Here is a 17565-nt window from a genome sequence, read left to right as displayed (position 1 = left end):
AACATCCCCTGCCTGTTCCTTTTAATAAGTCTCTAGAGTATGATTTCTCCTTTACAAATGTGTGCAGTACAAACTCCATCCAAATCTCCAGAGGATCCCAGAATAAATTAACTATTACTGAATCTCTACGATTTTAGTCCCTTGAGCTCCCGGGACCTTAATGTTATATTAGGGTAACAAATGGTGAGTCAATATAAATTGAAAGAACAAGTCTTTTCTAAACCATTGTTTTCATTCCTATTTCTTTACTAGTTTGAATGGTATGTGCAATAGTCCAACAAAACATTGATTTGTTTACTGAGTATTATATATACTGTGTATACAAAACATTTTTGTTGGTTTAATTGCCTCTTTTCGAATATCTATTGAATGTAGAAATTCTTCCAAAAGAGGAAAAACTCAAAGAAAAAAATGAGACATTTCTATTTTTTTTCTCTCAATTCATGTTTAGTCTGACATTTCAGTGCTGTAAGTCAACACAATACTCAGAAATGTCACACTTACAGAATAAACACAATAAACTCTTACATGCATAAGCAATACGGGTGCCTTGTGAATTGAGAGAAAGTTGTTTGCAGGCTGAGGTTTTGTAAGGGTTTCTTAATTCAGGACCTCAGCTGAAAACAAGCTTGTACCACACAATTGAATCTTTCTGCAGACACACACCAGTCACCATAATGTAAACACAGAATCATTGAACGCAATTGAGCTCAATTTAAATTTCAATCCACAAATGTGAAGACAAAGCTTCCTGGATGGAGACAACTGTGGAAGGGTGCACAAAATAATTCATGTTAAAAGTGAAAATCTGAATGTTTTCATGACATGCTGCTTCGTCCTAACTATTGATTAGTGTGTGTATGTACATGCATAAATATGTTCCCACCTGACGAAAAGGAGATGCAAACTGCACAGCTGTCTTTTTTAGGTTTTCACTCAGTTTCTCTTTAGTGTTCTCATCAACCGTCACCCCTCTTCACCGCTGGTTAACAGATGTAACAATCCAGCAAAGACCAGAAAATCTGCCTCCCCACCACCAACAATTGTGGTTTTGAGTTGTAGATTGTAACAGTACCCAGGTTTTGTTCACTCCGTGTCACCTGCAGCTGAACTCGAATCATCAGACAGAAGGTCTGAGAATTGTAATGAACAGTAAGACAAGGAAGGAAGACAGAAAGATGCTGAAGAATGTTTTAAGCGTGCCAGCCAGGACCACAGGTTATGTATGTACCTGTATAAAAACATGTTTTGGATGGGATTCTTCTCATGCTTGGCTTGCTCACACATGTAGAAAAGGACCATTGGTGTTTACATGACACTAGCTTGGTACAGAGGAATTCTGTACCAAGAAGAGGTTGTGATCCAACATGGCAAAAACTGTGCATGCAAGATCCTAGTCCAGTAGCTTTGTAAAAGTCCAACGTTGTCACACCCGCCGCTAGTCAGAATCCTCCACACAAACGGTCTCGCCACCAATCAAGCACCAGCTGGAGGCAATCCCCACGAACACTGCAGATTGGACCCGCTATCCAATCAGGACAGCTCACTGGTTACCACACTCTCCACATCCAGACGTATTTAAACCCTCCCATTCTCATCTCATTGGTCGGTATTGGGAACTCCTTAGGAATGTCTCTCTTGTTCTCTCTTGTTCTCTCTTAATATTACTAGTGGCCTTGAATTTGGAACCTGTCCTCGACTTCGTTTCTTGTCTTGCGATATGGCTTTGGTAGTACCGATTACTTTCCCAGTTCCCATCTTTTCTGACCTGCGTCCTGGACTCCACATAGGGTCCATTAACTGCATCAGCTATGCGTGCCTTACAGAAGTAGAAACTTGTAACGTTGCTCTTTACATCTAGGGTCTTAATAAGCAGATTAAGAGAAGAATTAAAAGTCAGAAACTATTGTTTCATCCAAAGGATGATCTTCAATCATTTAGTCTTTCCAATCTTGTCTCGAGACATCTTACAACACATACTGTAGCTATGGGATATTTCCAGAAAAAATGCACAGAAAAGGGTTTTAATCTCTGAAGCATTTTATGACTTTAATGTTGCTGACTGCTGGTGTCCAAGCTCATGATTGAGTATACAGATCTCCCTCTTAAAAGTGTCAGTCTAGCTTTTGCTGGGCTTTTATTACAACAGTTTTGTGAGGCAAAGTAAGATCTTTAACTGAAAGGATACCTTTATAACACATCTGTTTATGATGGAAAATAAATTTAATTTTTATGCTGATTAGTATAGCAGTACAATTCAATCACAAAATCAAATTATTGCTCATATTCCTTTGTTGTATGTTATATACATTAGAGTACGTATGCTCTGTTGAATCTCGTGTAATACTGAAATGCCTTGAAGTGCTTTTTCCTTGGACTTAATACTTGCATAGCTTTTCTGGAATTTTGCAGTACTTCCAATTAAATTCAGAGCTCATAAGAAAGGATATCACACAATGAAAAGGATCGCATGAGTTGTTAATGCTGAGGTAGGGTACTTTTAACAAAGACTGGATACAGTTAGGCCTAATAAAGTCTGGAGCAGCAAGCACGGCCACTCGTAATTCAGTTTTTCCGAAATAAAATCCAGATGTCATTGAATGGTACGTTTACGTTTTTAGATGTACAGTATTTAAATACCTTTGATAATAATACAAGTAATTGCAAACGAATATTAATCTATTGAAAACAAACATATATGGAGAAAGCGCAGAAAGATTAATTTAAACCTAATTCCACTAATCTGGTTGTAAAACGATTTATATCCACAGAGGTCTCTTTAAGTTAATTTTCTTTCAGCTTCCACATTTTATATTGCCTTTAGGGTGACTGGTGAAGCTCTTTGGTTTGCGCTGCACTCCATACTGTACGTCAAGAATCGAAGAGCGCTACAATACAAATTTAACACAAAGTACTTTCGCTAGCGTAGGGTGGACCGCAATACAACACTTCATCCAAAGCCTGTCCTGTATCGTCGGCTGCTCCGGTGATCTACTCCTTTGCACATGAAGAAATAGAGGAGACGAAATTCCCTTCCTAAGGCTTCGCGGAGCAAACGAAATTCTTAAATAAGAACTTTTTTAAATGCTTAGATTAACACTAACACGCTATTTTGAAAATGATCACGTCTAACGTGAGTCTTGAGTGTATCGGTGGCAACGCTGTGCAGTGCAAGAACACTAGAGATGCGCACCTGGAGAATTCCAGGGAATACAATTTAACTGCTACTGGCCATCTGATCGTGGCTATTTGCTTGGGCTTTATCGGGACCCTGGGATTTATAAATAACCTATTAGTTCTCCTGCTCTTTTGCCTGTACAAAGTCTTACGGTCTCCCATTAATATGCTGCTAATGAACATTTCTGTTAGCGATCTGCTGGTATGTGTGATGGGAACGCCGTTCAGTTTCGCAGCGAGCACACAGGGACGCTGGCTCATTGGCGAAAGTGGATGTGTCTGGTATGGCTTTGTCAATTCACTTTTCGGTAAGTTTCGTCCTTTTAAGCAATGCTAATAAAGAGATATAATAATAGCTACCTGGTGTAAAAACGTTACACGTACAGTTCTTATCACATTTTTATAATATTATTAGTACTAATGTTGATGTTCAGAAATTCATACAAAAAAGGTATATTCAAGGTAATCATATCAAAACGTTTTGCAAAATGTTAAATTTAACTTTCACATTTCTGTAAGACATTAATGGAGAATTAATCAGCAGTCACCAGTAATCGGAGTATCGCCTTTAGCGGACGAAAGTGGAAATAAAAAGCATCTTTAAAACAAATTTTAAAAATAACACGTCTACTCTGTTTCGATTCAGCTGTTTCCAGCTAGTCAAGGTCTGTAGAGTACTGTATAGTCGCTAGGGAAATGTGTACAATTTGCGAATCCCTCCAGATTACTGAATCCATTACTGTGGAAGTAAGCCTTTCTTTCTAATAAAGTGCAGGTTTATATTAATTGCTTAGTTTCCTCGTGGAATACAATCTTGTCTTGGTAATAAATAGTGTAGGCTGCGCATTACAGAATTAATGCTTCATCTGTTGTCACTTGGGTCATCCGTTCTAAAAACCTTTCTATCTTAATACTGCATTATAGTCCTTTGAGTATTCTGCACCCTGGTTAATGAAGATCCCGCGTTTGGATTCCTTTCTTCCTAAAATGTATATCTTGTACTCATATTAATGTTTGGAAATTTATTTTATTCGAAAGACCGCCTGCTTTTGGCCGAATAACTTGCAGATAAACTTTTAAAATAACAGATCATTGTTCAGGTAGTTTTCCATAAGCGCAATCAGAACCTGATGCAATTAAAGTATTAATTTTGATGAGTCTTCAAAGTGAATGTTTTTTTCTCCAGTTTTCAAAGCCTGCTCAGTATTTAGAAGGTATTACTGCGTACAAAGCAGGAGTTTACCTGAATCATCTTCCTGTACATGCTATGGTTGCGAATAGGATATTTTATTACATTATGGTTTGGTTTTTCAGAAAAGGAAGGAACAGCAATAAATGGGATTAGCAAAACAACAAAAAAAAAGGTTTACAGATATTCTGACTCAGTGACTCAGATCATCAGTTTTGTTATCTCTAAAGGTTCCAAATGTTCTGCTAATCCTGCAGGAACAGTCTCTCTTATTTCCCTGGCTCTGCTGTCCTATGAAAGGTACATCACAATGATGCGAACTGTGGAAGCTGATGCTACAGACTACAAAAAAGCTGTCTTGGGGATTTTAGTGTCCTGGACATACTCGTTACTTTGGACGTTACCTCCTCTTTTTGGATGGAGCAGCTATGGACCTGAGGGACCTGGTACTACCTGTTCTGTAAACTGGCAATCCAAGAGTGCAAACAGCATGTCATATATTATCTGCTTCTTCACCTTTTGTCTAGTCTTGCCCTTCATGATAATTATCTACAGCTATGGGAAGCTACTGCTCACTGTTAAACAGGTAAGTCCTGGTCGACTGCCAGAAGGCAACATATGGAAGATATGACCTTAAAAATGCATCTTATCAGAAAAAGACCTCATCAGCTTTTTGTCAGGAGTGCAATTTAATTGAGCTCATTACATCTGTCTCTGTTAGTGTTTGAAAGCAATATCTTTTAGTGTCACCTGTAGGTTTCCTAGTAGCTTTACTAAAGAGAGGTAGATGCCAAAAATGATCAGCTGATATGCGTCATTGAAATATTGTGTTGCAAAGATATTCCCAGAACAGCTACATACATTACAGAGACTACTGTATATACATTTAATTATACATTATACATTTTAATTATCTCGAATTCAAGTCCTAACGTTGCAGTATTGCAGCATATATTCTAATTATTTTGGTTACCGTATGAATTTGATAACATTAATTATTTCAAAAGCTCAACTGTATCTTGCAATGGATAAAAAAGGACAGCAACAAAACAATATTGAGCACAGGAACAGTCCCATGTAAAAATCCAACAAAAACCTCTTCCAAAAAATTGAACATATATCAGAAAGAGAACAGTGAAACCGTTAAGTAAACCTGTTCTTCATGTTTTCACAGCTGGATGGTTGCCTAAGTACATTTGTGACTTTTGGTGCTCACATCCATAGTACTATTTTTAGTGCAGTACCTAGTACCTACAATACTGTCTGCTCATATGACATATGATGGCCAGATTTAGCACAAGGTAGTGCCATATCTACTGTACAGCTCTCACCGATTATTGCTAGTGAAAGATATCAAAGACTTCAACAGGAAAAAAAAAACATTATTTTAAAAGTTGATCCAAGAACCTTTCCAGAGACATTCTGTGTGACAGAATAGTCTGTCACCAACAAAACGTGTAGGTAGAAGGCTAGTTCTAAATTCTAAATGTCCAACAAAGAACTGAAAACTATTTTACTTGTACTGTTTGTGCATGTGGATCTGTGCGTCCATGTAGTCCAGATTACAATTGTATGTGTTGTCCTGAGTGTTTATGTTGGGTTTTTTCCCCATTGTAATGGTATGTCCCAAACCATATATAAGAGCTTGGGAAGTACAGTACTTACAGTTGTTGGAGATACAGTAGGAGTTGGATGTGTTGGTATAAGGAGGACAAATAATAAGAGCAAAGTACTTGTGAAAAAACTGGTGATTTATCACAATGTTTGTTGATCTTTTGTGTGATCAAACCCCTAGTTTGTGTCTACAGTGGAAAGACAGAGAACTTGTGAGGAAAGGGATGGTATACCCTACAGGTTGTTTTCTGTTGGGATTTTTCCCCCTGGGGAAGGATCCCAGAGGTTGTTTGGGTGGGTAATCGAGGAAGCTGGGACTTCTTATTTTTTAAGTAATGCCTTACCATTGTGCGTTTGTTCTTCCTCTGGTAACTACACGACCCCTGGCTTACACTACCCACATAGGAGGTGTTCTGTGACATTCTGAATAATTCTATAGCTTAATCCTGTTCAATACACCTGCAAAAGGCCAGGGGAGATGGTATGAAAGCTCATTACATGTCATTCTGGGTCACACTTTTCTAATACCAATCAAGAATAAATGGGTGTGAATCCAGATTGTAATTTTCCAACCATTTCCTTATTCTCAATTGAGAAGAGAAGAAGAGCAAACAACCCTCCATATTAATTTGAATAAATTTGAAAGCACTGTTGACCTTTTGCGTGTAGCTTCAACACTCAACCATTTGTTCTTTGAGTTCCTTTGAGAAAACCAATTAAGTCCGCAAATCTAAACAAAACTCACAGAACCGACCCATCATCAACCATGCAAGAAGAATAATCAGTGAGGACAGATGGTCTTTTGACTTTTCTCACGTGTGGGTTAAATGTGTTAATTTCTTTGTTATCCTTAATTTGTTGCATATCCTTTCACATGCATTAAAGATTATTTTCTACTGTAGTTCTACTTAGATACTTTAATTTCTCAACATGAGACAGCACAAAATTAGAAGCAAAATGTGGTGGTACCATGCCCCTTATGGAGCCCATTACATTTTTACTGTGTTTAGTGGAAGAAATAACCTCTAGGTCACCCTCTTATGTTTTTTTGGATATGTCTATGTAAGTTTTGAATAAAAATGCACCACAAATAAGATCTCAGCCTATTGCAATAAAACATGAATTATGAATCCCATACCTTACAAATAAGTAAGGCAGCGTGGCTATTTGTCTTTGTACTGCAGTAGTTTATTTGATTAATGGAAGGCAGGTTTTTGCCAGTTCGTTCTGAAATCTTCCGATAAATAAAAAGCGAATTGAAAAATAAACGCTGGGCAACAAGAGTTCCAGTTTGATGTACAGTACCTAGGTATGCAAGATCATAGACACAGCTGGGTAAAATGCGGATGAATCTCCTGATAAATATGCAACATTGCTTTGAAATTTACCAGGGCATAACATGTAGAAAAGGATGAAGAAAATCCTTTGATTATGCCCAAAACTTCTATAGCAATGCAGCTGAAAACTATAAAACATGTGCTGTCCTGTATTACTTTTTAAAACAGTGGTTATGTAGGATTGTCCCTTGAAGTTCCTTCTTTTCCAGAGTTTTAGAGTGGCAATAAAGGTATATTCATTTGTGATGTAGGCTGCAGCACTTTTGGAAAAGAACGCATCATGAGATGAGTTTAGAAGAAATTAAGGTCTAAGTGTGTCTGAGTATGGGGTAAAAGTACTTGATTTAGTTGAGATATTTGTACCACTGGGCACTGGTAGGACTGCTTTCCATGTTTATAAATCTAAAACTCTTATCTCCTTCAGCAGCCTGTCCCAGCCTTAAGTTATTTTTTTGTTGATGGATTTTTAAAAGGCGGTGTTGTGAATTAGTTGTCCTCATATATAGGGTTGCCTTTCAAGATTTAAGTTTGAAAAACCTGTTAAATTCAGAGTATTCTCTCTCTACCGGATTGCTCCAATTACTAAATATTTTCCTGAATCTCCTTCACAAGATTTCTCCTGTGCTTCTTGAAAGCAAAACAGCTTGTCCCAACATTTTACTTGTCAAATTATGGTTTGCTCTTGAAGCCTTTGCCTCGCCATCAGGGTGAAGACTAAAGCATCTTTCTAAGAAAAAAGTTGCAGTTGTGATGGTTCTTAAACAGCCCTGTTGGAAATCTGCATTTATTTCAAAGCCAAGAAGGGACACGTTAAAATTTGGAGTTGTTTTGCACTCATTTCCTATAACAGAACCAGTGATTTAATTATGAATTTGTGATGGTCTTTTTTCAATTCATCAACCCATTTTCTTTTTCGCGATCTCCCTTTTGTTTCTTTATAATGTTAAATACAGTAAGTACAATGTAAAGTTGTAAAGAGAGTGCTGTTGCAGCTGTGAGCAGGGTCACTCATCCTTTCATGACAATTACACTTATAAGCATGGAAAGTATCTTAGGATCCAAATGGAGAAAGATAATGTGACAGTAACTAGTCAGCCGTATACTGTATACTGTATGTGTTGCTTAAGGTGCTCTCCTGCTGATGACAAAGTAGGTTATGTCAGCTGCAGTTACTTTATTTTTAAAGCTCTGTAAACTGGAATTTCCACTCACAGACATTACAGTCCCCAGATCTGTAGCAACGGAATCTTCCATAAAGAATTCTAGACCAGGGATTCCATGATCTCCGGGTCCATAATTCGGCACATTTTCTATGTGTCTTTAGATTGTAAATAACTGTTCACCTGGGAGAGTATCAGTTTGATCCAATTAAACCTTCACTGGACCAATTTACCCCATAGCCTTTGGAATTTGACAATGTGAAGAATCATGAAAACCGTGCTTGACTGAGAACATCAAAGTCTATAATTGAACACCCCTGTGCTAGAACGTGCAGCTGTGTTCAGGTTAAATAGTGGAGCTAGTCTCCTCAAACATGTTTATACATTTTATTCGTGATAGTAATAAACACATCCTTTAATATCCTCACAATCCATTTGTTCCATCACATTGGGCTCTCTAACTCAATATTTAGTAAGTGTTTTAGTTAATTGATGGTTGTAGGCCTCAGACTGAAGCTCACAGAACTACTGAGCCTCGACTGTGAAATATCTAAAAATAAACTTCATTTCACTGATCTCAGTATTGCACTTTCCAAAATGAAAAGCTTATCAGAATAATCAGGCTGAATCTGTGTGTATAATCTAATTTATGTGAGGTGAGTTTTCATGCTAAACTCTGACTGTAGGAAAAAATCTTAGCCCAGAAAACACATGTACAGCAATTTTGTATCTTTTTAACATATGTTTCGGTCCATATTTGTAGGTATTACCTGCAGATGGTATTTCTTTTTAAAATGTTATCCTTTATTTAATCAAATAACAATGATAAACCGGAGAGTACCTGTTTGCACAACAGGGCATGTACTGGTGTAACTTGCACGGGACTTGAACACCAGACCTTCACCTCAAGAGTGCAGAGCCCTAAACACTTTCTAAATTCAATTTTGTTCTAAATAGATAGAGTGACATACTGCAAATGTGAATTGTTAATTATCTCTACTGTAGTTTAAATCCTAATCTTGACCATACCCTGAAGCATACCCCAAACTCAACAAATTAATAGACTCTTTATAACCTGTTATTACCAGACACCTAAAATGAAGCAGAACTGATTACTCTAAACGAAATGTTACTAGCAATGAACAGAAGTTCATGTCTCATATTAAATCAAATATTAGTGTAGTCGGTGCCATGGGGATTTTCTCCATGTATTAAATTGAATCCTGTACAATGAGTTATACTTCACATTTGATCACTTCAATATCCAGGACCAATTCTGGACTGAGGTTAGTTGTTCACTAATTATTTCCACAATATGAATCTACACTTGAAAAGCTTAAACTGTTTTGTTCACCATGTACCTTAAAAGAATGTCTTTTGCAATTATTCATGTTACTTCCATCACTTAGATATAGGCATTGATTCTTTCTCCAACAGCGTTGTTTTACTACTTTAAGGGAAAGCTTTTTATGTTTATGTTTACTAAAGTAGAAGGTTAAATATTCACCTAACATTGTATTTCTTTCAGTTATTTAAAAATAACTGATATTAAAAATCCATTGCAGTGATGAGTGCTATAATAATAATAATAATAATAATAATAATAATAATAATAATAATAATAATAATAATAATAATAATAATGATTATTAAAATCCTAACAAACTTTTGGATTTCGCCTTGGCCAATCTCTAAAATGATCCTATGAACTCATGTAATGTTGCACAAGTGCCCTGACTTCAGTGTCTTACGTACTTCTTGAGTTTTATTGATTCAGTTTTAAAGGTATGAGAAGTCTATAAACAGAGTATATACAGTATAATATCTTGTGCCACGGTGTGCAGTACAGTAAATAATAAATAAACTCTTAAGATACAAATTAAAACAACAAGTGGTGAATTTTCTCTCTTCTCTCGAGGATGATTTTACCTGCTTCCAAATCCCCTGCTCTATTTCTGTTCCAGGTGAGTGGCATCAGCACTGTGACTGGACGCACAAGGGAGCAACGAGTTTTGCTTATGGTGGTTGCCATGGTGATTTGCTTCTTGCTTTGCTGGCTGCCTTATGGGATAGTGGCTCTGATAGCCACATTTGGGAAGCCTGGTCTCATCACTCCCACTGTCAGCATTATTCCTTCAGTTCTGGCTAAGAGCAGCACTGTTTACAATCCCATTATCTATGTATTTATGAACAATCAGGTAAGGGGCACTGTATGTGAGGATGCTGAATGTACTGTATAGACCCATGAAAGATATTAACATTAAAAAGGAGAATAAGGTGGAATTAAAATACAGATACAGTTAGCAACTAAAATTGAAGTAAGAATTATTGTTTTAAAGAAATACAAATAGGCTAAATATACATTTTTTAATAAAAGAATGCAGTAACAAGATTGAACAATGAGATGATTTTAAATGATAACAGAAATCGTACAGTACCATGTACGATTGTGTTTATTTATAGTGTGTGTTCCTGTCACCTGTAACATTTTTTTTCTTCATTTTTGGAATGTGGTTCTTTGGAATTTTTGTTGTTTCAAAAACATTTTTTTCAAGCTTTCAACTCAGATAGGGAAGGAGCACCTACTGTAGAATAGATTGGATCACTATGTTGGAAGTTAAGAGCGGTCAATTAAATGTAGATGTGTAGATGTGTCAAATGTAGACTATCACAAAGTAACAACATTATAAATTAAAAGGGCTGTTAATTGTCATTTGCTCTGACAGAATGTTTGCGCAATACAAAATGGAAAACAACTCCACAAATTATTTTCACAGAGATGAGCAAGAGATGTTGAAAGCAATTAACAGCTAAAAAAATGTAAAAAAAGATGATCTGCTGAGTCAGAAATGACAGTTAGGTGTCATTTGAAATCTGCAGTAACATGCAATTTTTGGGGGCTCAAAATTTGTTTTTCCATATTTAATATTCCTGCATCATCAAAACGCCTAGTGCAGAGCAATTGGTCTATGCTGTAGTTCGATGAAGGAATCTGGGACATCTCCCTAATCTATGTCATAATAAAGTTGAAAAAAACCTTTGTTTTCCTTTTCACAAAATTGATCATTTTTCCGTCTTTTGTAACTTTTTATTTTTCCAGCTTTAAACCTTCTGTATGTTGTAGGACTTGCTGAAGAAGCATTTTTATTTTCTTAGTTCTGGGAACATTTTTAACTCCAGTTAAGAATATTAAAAATAGTTTAGGGGATCCTTTCTTGTGCTGAGAATTGAAACAAGTTTTTAATTAGTATTTGTATACAGGCTACTCAAAGAATTTGTGTACTGTTTTGGGGGGGGGGGTTTGGTGTTTGGTTACTGTTATTTCGGTTTTGAAGAAAATTATGAACTTAATTTAATAATCTCTTCTTAACCCATGAGAATTTGAAAACTAGTATGTGTTCTTTCATAGATGCTGATGTTTGTTTCAGGGTTGAAGAGCATAACCTGTGCTGATCAATAGCTACACTTGCATTTCTATACTGTATATACTGTAGTTTTTTTAAAATATGTGATTAAATGCACTATTTAAGTCACTATTCCATTAAATGATTAATAAAACCAATGTGAAATACCTCTTGAGACACAGTATGGAACTTGGTTTCATCTGACCTTATCACATTTTCATAAAGAAACCAGCTTTAAGTAGTGTGTCAAAGCTTGTGTTCTGAAACGATAATGTATGGTAACACAAGATCATATAAAAAACACAGCTGTTTAAATTTGTTCTTATCAAACATTGTAAGATAGTGTCAGAATTTTAATACATTGTTAATGATATTTTATTTATTGTATTGATTTATATACAAATGTATGACTTTCTCTAGAATTCTTAACAATCTTTTAAAAGTTTGATCCACAATCTATGATTGATATAAAACAATTTTGTGGCGATCCAATTTATTGTAGAGCTTCCTAGATACTGTATGTTTAAACGCAGAATTTCCAAATGTTTGTTTGGAACTGTGCATCTGACCTTAAAACAAACATAAATAAAGCATATAGTTCAGTCATTCAGCCAGGATTCACTAGCTAAATAAAAAGCCTACAGTGCAGAATTTATATGCGACATTCATTAGAGTATTCTTAATACTGTATATTATACAAGACAAAATAACCTCTGGATATACCAGGTGATGCCCTGGAGATAAGTTATTACTTTTTTTACAGCACATTTCCTGTGTCTTTCTGTTCATTAAATACTAACACTAAAGCTGGGATTTTGTGAAGAGCAACCCGATCTGGGAAAGCTACTTCTATAGGCAGATATTGTATGCATTAGCAGTTTTATCTCAATTGTAAATATAAGGCCAGAGTCAAGCAAAGATTTTTTTTAATGATTAAAATCTACATTCCATCAACGTCATGCACTTTGGGCTCATTCTTTCATTTCTCCTTCTTCTTTTACTTTTCCTTTGTGAATACCACAAACGTCATGCTCAAGTAGTTGTGGTATTCTAGAAATGCAAAATTGGGCTTTTAAAAAATAGATTTTATTTCACCACCTTACTGCAAATGCTGCATCTTTTAAATATTTAAGAGCGATTTTATTTACAGGAAATGGGGAACTAATGTCCTGTATGTCATTTTCAGTCTTCAATTCCTCCCAGCCCGTGTTATGGAATTACAGAGTTGAGGCGAGTTGAAGACTAAAAATGCTGTACAGATTCAAGCACAACTAAATAATCAGAAGAAGTTCTTCAGCAAAACAAGAAAGCTCCATAGCAGGGCCTCTCAGACCTGGGTGAGTAGAGAAGACCTGTAATCTTTTGTTCCTGAGGCTGCTTTATTTCTGATGACTATACTGTATAAACATGTATGTTGTTTTATATTGAGCAACGTGATATTAGCACCTTTTTCCTGTTCACCATCAACACCATAGAGAGTCTATTCCTTAAGCATTATGTTCATTATATTAGTTTTCTTATGAAACTGTTTAATCCATTTTCATTTCTACAAGCAGTGCAGTTAAGCCTTTTTTATACAGCATAAAATCAGGTTCTTACAAATAACCACACTTTTTAATTTCCCACCAATCTTAAAGCATAATTAGCAGAGCCTAGGAGCTGAAAGCTACTCTCAATCCAGTAGTACTCGTTTTTCTTCTTTGTTTCAACGTCTGTTGTGCTCCAGTTAAGGTGTTGCTGTACTGATTTGAACAAACTGGTTTTCAAAAACACAGGAGGGTGTTGACAGTGCAAAGACATTTTTAAGTGAGGTATTCATGCCGGCATTGAAGCAGGCCATGCCATGTCCCTACAGTTTTTCACTGTAGGGACAATATTCCACTCTCCACATACAGTACTTTGTATGCAACGGCTAATTACTTGATGGCCCTGGCTTAGCGACTGCTGAGTATAACAGAAAACAATGCAATCAAATGACATGAGAATACATTGCCTGCATTCTGTTCTAGAATAGCCAGCTGTCCATATGGCGTTTTGGTATAATTCATAGTTGTTTTAACACATGGTTTTTAATGTAAGTTTTTGGTTCTTTTTGTTTCACAGTTCTACAGATGCTTTTGTGCTTTTGTGAGATGCCAAAAACCAACCATCAACTCAAACAGCAGGAGTACCTCAAAGACCCTCAAAGCATGTCGAGCTGCCAAGATGATCCATGACAAGAACTTTTCATTCCTGGTGGTCTCAGAAGGACAGCTTTCCACCGCCAACCACAACCCAGCTAATGGACATAATGAGGTGCATGGCGCATTGTCTGTGGACGAAACCAAGCCTGCTGCATCTCGTGTGCCTCATTACCATTCCTAACCTTTTTTTTTTCCTGCAAATTCAGCCTCTGATCCTCTGTGGCATTAAATCAGATGCTAAAGCCAGAGAGGTTGTCCACAACTTCTCTGTCAATCACAACATCTGATTGAAAGAATGGACAAGAGCTTGTGGAAGCACGCCAGTCTTGTCTGCTAACAGGAATCACTGCTCAGCAGAGCAGGTTTTAAACAAAATGCATGGAGATATTTTGAAAATGCATGTACAGTAGATGTGATCATTTAATTATGGTTTGCATAGCCCAGAATATTGCCACAGCTGTACCTATGTGATTTACTGAAAAAAGGAGAGGTTGGATTATGATAGAATTTTAATGTGCAAAATTGAGTCATAAGAAACTATGATATTCATTTGTAGTCTTGTCACACATCATTTCTGGTTATTTGTTTTTGCAAATTGTCAGCAGTGCAGTTAGAATGACCCATAAAGTATGGAAGCCCGTTTCCGCCAGGGAGTAAAAAAAAAACGCGCTATGGTATCTCAGAATTGCGACTTAGTATCTCAGAATTGCGACTTAGTAAGTCAGAATTGCGACTTAGTAAGTCAGAATTCCGACTTAGTATCTCAGAATTGCGACTTAGCAACTCAGAATTCCGACTTAGTATCTCAGAATTGCGACTTAGTAAGTCAGAATTCCGACTTAGTATCTCAGAATTGCGACTTAGTAAGTCAGAATTCCGACTTAGTATCTCAGAATTGCGACTTAGTAAGTCAGAATTCCGACTTAGTAAGTCAGAATTCCGACTTAGTATGTCAGAATTGCGACTTAGCAACTCAGAATTCCGACTTAGCAACTCAGAATTCCGACTTAGTATCTCAGAATTGTGACTTAGTAAGTCAGAATTCCGACTTAGTAAGTCAGAATTCCGACTTAGTATCTCAGAATTGCGACTTAGCAACTCAGAATTCCGACTTAGTATCTCAGAATTGCGACTTAGTAAGTCAGAATTCCGACTTAGTATCTCAGAATTGCGACTTAGTAAGTCAGAATTCCGACTTAGTATCTCAGAATTGCGACTTAGTAAGTCAGAATTCCGACTTAGTATCTCAGAATTGCGACTTAGCAACTCAGAATTCCGACTTAGCAACTCAGAATTCCGACTTAGTATCTCAGAATTGCGACTTAGCAACTCAGAATTCCGACTTAGTAAGTCAGAATTCCGACTTTATATCTCACATTTGCGACTTCGAAATAGCCATATTTCATTTTCTGTCCTTTTGTTATAGTAATGGATTCGGGTTCTAGGGCTTGTGCCCTCGCCGCTCCCACCCTAGTTCGTGCCTCGCTGCACTGGCTCACTTTCTTTAAGAACACTTTCTTTAACCCCGGCGGCCAGCATCCCTGTTATGCGCAGGGGAGGGTGGTGTACTGCAACCAGATCGTACAACCTGTATGTCGGCCGTTCCGTTACACTATTTTCATGAATCGTACAGGATCATAGGATCTATAAACCTGAAGACTTGTCCTGTACAGTGCCCTGATAAAAATCAAATTAATTACACTAATTTTTATAGAAACCCATTTCCGCCAGTGAGGCTTCCATAGTACCCGGATGGAATAGTGCACGGTGGGCTTTTTAAAAATAGTTTTTATTTACGTAGACAGAATATGAAATAAGATACAGAAATAGGCACTTCACATCCAGAAGAATTCACAATAAAAGCTGAAACATACTTTTTACGTATTTCCATTGTATGTCCTTTTTTACTTAAAAAAGAAGGTCTTCTTTAGCTCAGCTGGCAAGACTTAGGTTCGAGCCAGTGCAGCGAGGCACGAACTAGGGTGGGAGCGGCGAGGGCACAAGCCCTAGAACCCGAATCCGTTACAATAGCAAAAGGACAGACAATGAAATATGGCTATTTCGAAGTCGCAAATGTGAGATATAAAGTCGGAATTCTGAGTTACTAAGTCGGAATTCTGAGTTGCTAAGTCGCAATTCTGAGATACTAAGTCAGAATTCTGAGTTGCTAAGTCGCAATTCTGAGATACTAAGTCGGAATTCTCACTTACTAAGTCGGAATTCTGAGTTGCTAAGTAGCAATTCTGAGATACTAAGTCGGAATTCTCACTTACTAAGTCGGAATTCTGAGTTGCTACAGTAAGTCGCAATTCTGAGATACTAAGTCGGAATTCTGAGTTACTAAGTCGCAATTCTGAGATACTAAGTCGGAATTCTGACTTACTAAGTCGGAATTCTGAGATACCATAGCACGTTTTTTTTTACTCCCTGGCGGAAACGGGCTTCCATAGGCTTCCATACATAAGTGAGAAATGTGTTATACTGTACATAAAGATGCACACTCTTCTTGTTTCAGACCTTCTTTCCTTAATCTCTTCATTCTAAGAGTGATGAACTGATGGAAACAACAACTGTCTATGTAGCTCTTAATTCTTTCTATTTTTCTATTAACTGGCTGGTTGTCAGCATATTCACATAACTTCAGAAATAAATATCCCAGGCAAAAAAATCCTGTTCCACAGAACTTGTGTATTTCCAGTGTAGAGAACTCTGATATCTTTGAAGGATATGAAAGATACTACATTCATAACCAAATATTTTATAGTGGTCAAAAATAAGTGTGCAGAAAAGAGTTCTTTTGACTGGTCCACCCGAGAAACTTCCTCTCTAAACCTGATGTTTCTGTTCATTTCTACCACTTGATACGAAATATTAGCATGGCCCATCGTTGCCTAGTTTGCAATAAGATCTGGCTCTAGTACTGTACGTGATGTATAACTTAAATTAAATAAGTTGAGTTTTAACTTTCCAAATGTTGTCTACAGTACATACAGAGTGTCATAAAAACAGGCAAGAGCCTTTTGTGAAAATTACATGGGATATTCCCCCTTTGGAAGAGATACTACATCATCTCTTCAAATCCAAAATGAAAACCTACCTTTAAACCACGGCCTATGTCTGATTGTCTTACATTCTATCTGTATGAACCTGTGCTGTATGTTGTTTTTTCTTTTACTTTTCATTGTACGTTTCATCTTTTTCTTTATCACTATGTACAGCTTCCTTGGGTTTGGAAAGGTGCTCTATAAAAAAGTTGTTGTTATTATTATTATTAATAGTATTAACATATTATTTAAAGATTGCAGGAATTGAGTCTATACTGTACTATTGTTATTAAACTATGGTTCTTATAATAGGAATATGCCTGAAGTGAAACATCTAATCCAAGCCTCAATGTAAGGCATAGTACAATTCCTTGAAAGTCAAGATACAATCATACTCTGTTTTTTCCAAATAAAACAATTAAGCAAGAGTGTGACAGAGTGCTTGTTATTTTTTCTT

At 36.7% G+C, this 17565-nt stretch overlaps 1 protein-coding gene across 1 annotated transcript; it reads left to right on the top strand.

The window, feature by feature from the left end:
• The first annotated feature begins 2761 nt into the window (after window positions 1-2761).
• On the top strand, window positions 2762-17536 carry LOC148677053 (pinopsin-like). The gene is made up of 4 exons (XM_088617127.1): window positions 2762-3485; window positions 4624-4952; window positions 10442-10675; window positions 13985-17536. Exons 1-4 carry the CDS (start codon window positions 3119-3121, stop codon window positions 14243-14245), a joined length of 1191 nt encoding a protein of 396 aa, XP_088473253.1. The 5' UTR covers window positions 2762-3118; the 3' UTR covers window positions 14246-17536.
• The last annotated feature ends 29 nt before the right edge of the window (window positions 17537-17565 follow it).

Source organism: Lepisosteus platostomus, chromosome 2 (assembly GCF_059453375.1).
Source record: "Lepisosteus platostomus isolate fLepPlt1 chromosome 2, fLepPlt1.hap1, whole genome shotgun sequence".
Lineage (NCBI taxonomy): Eukaryota > Metazoa > Chordata > Actinopteri > Semionotiformes > Lepisosteidae > Lepisosteus > Lepisosteus platostomus.
The sequence above is the reverse complement of the archived record's forward strand: the minus strand, read 5'-3'. Positions and strand labels throughout refer to the sequence as shown.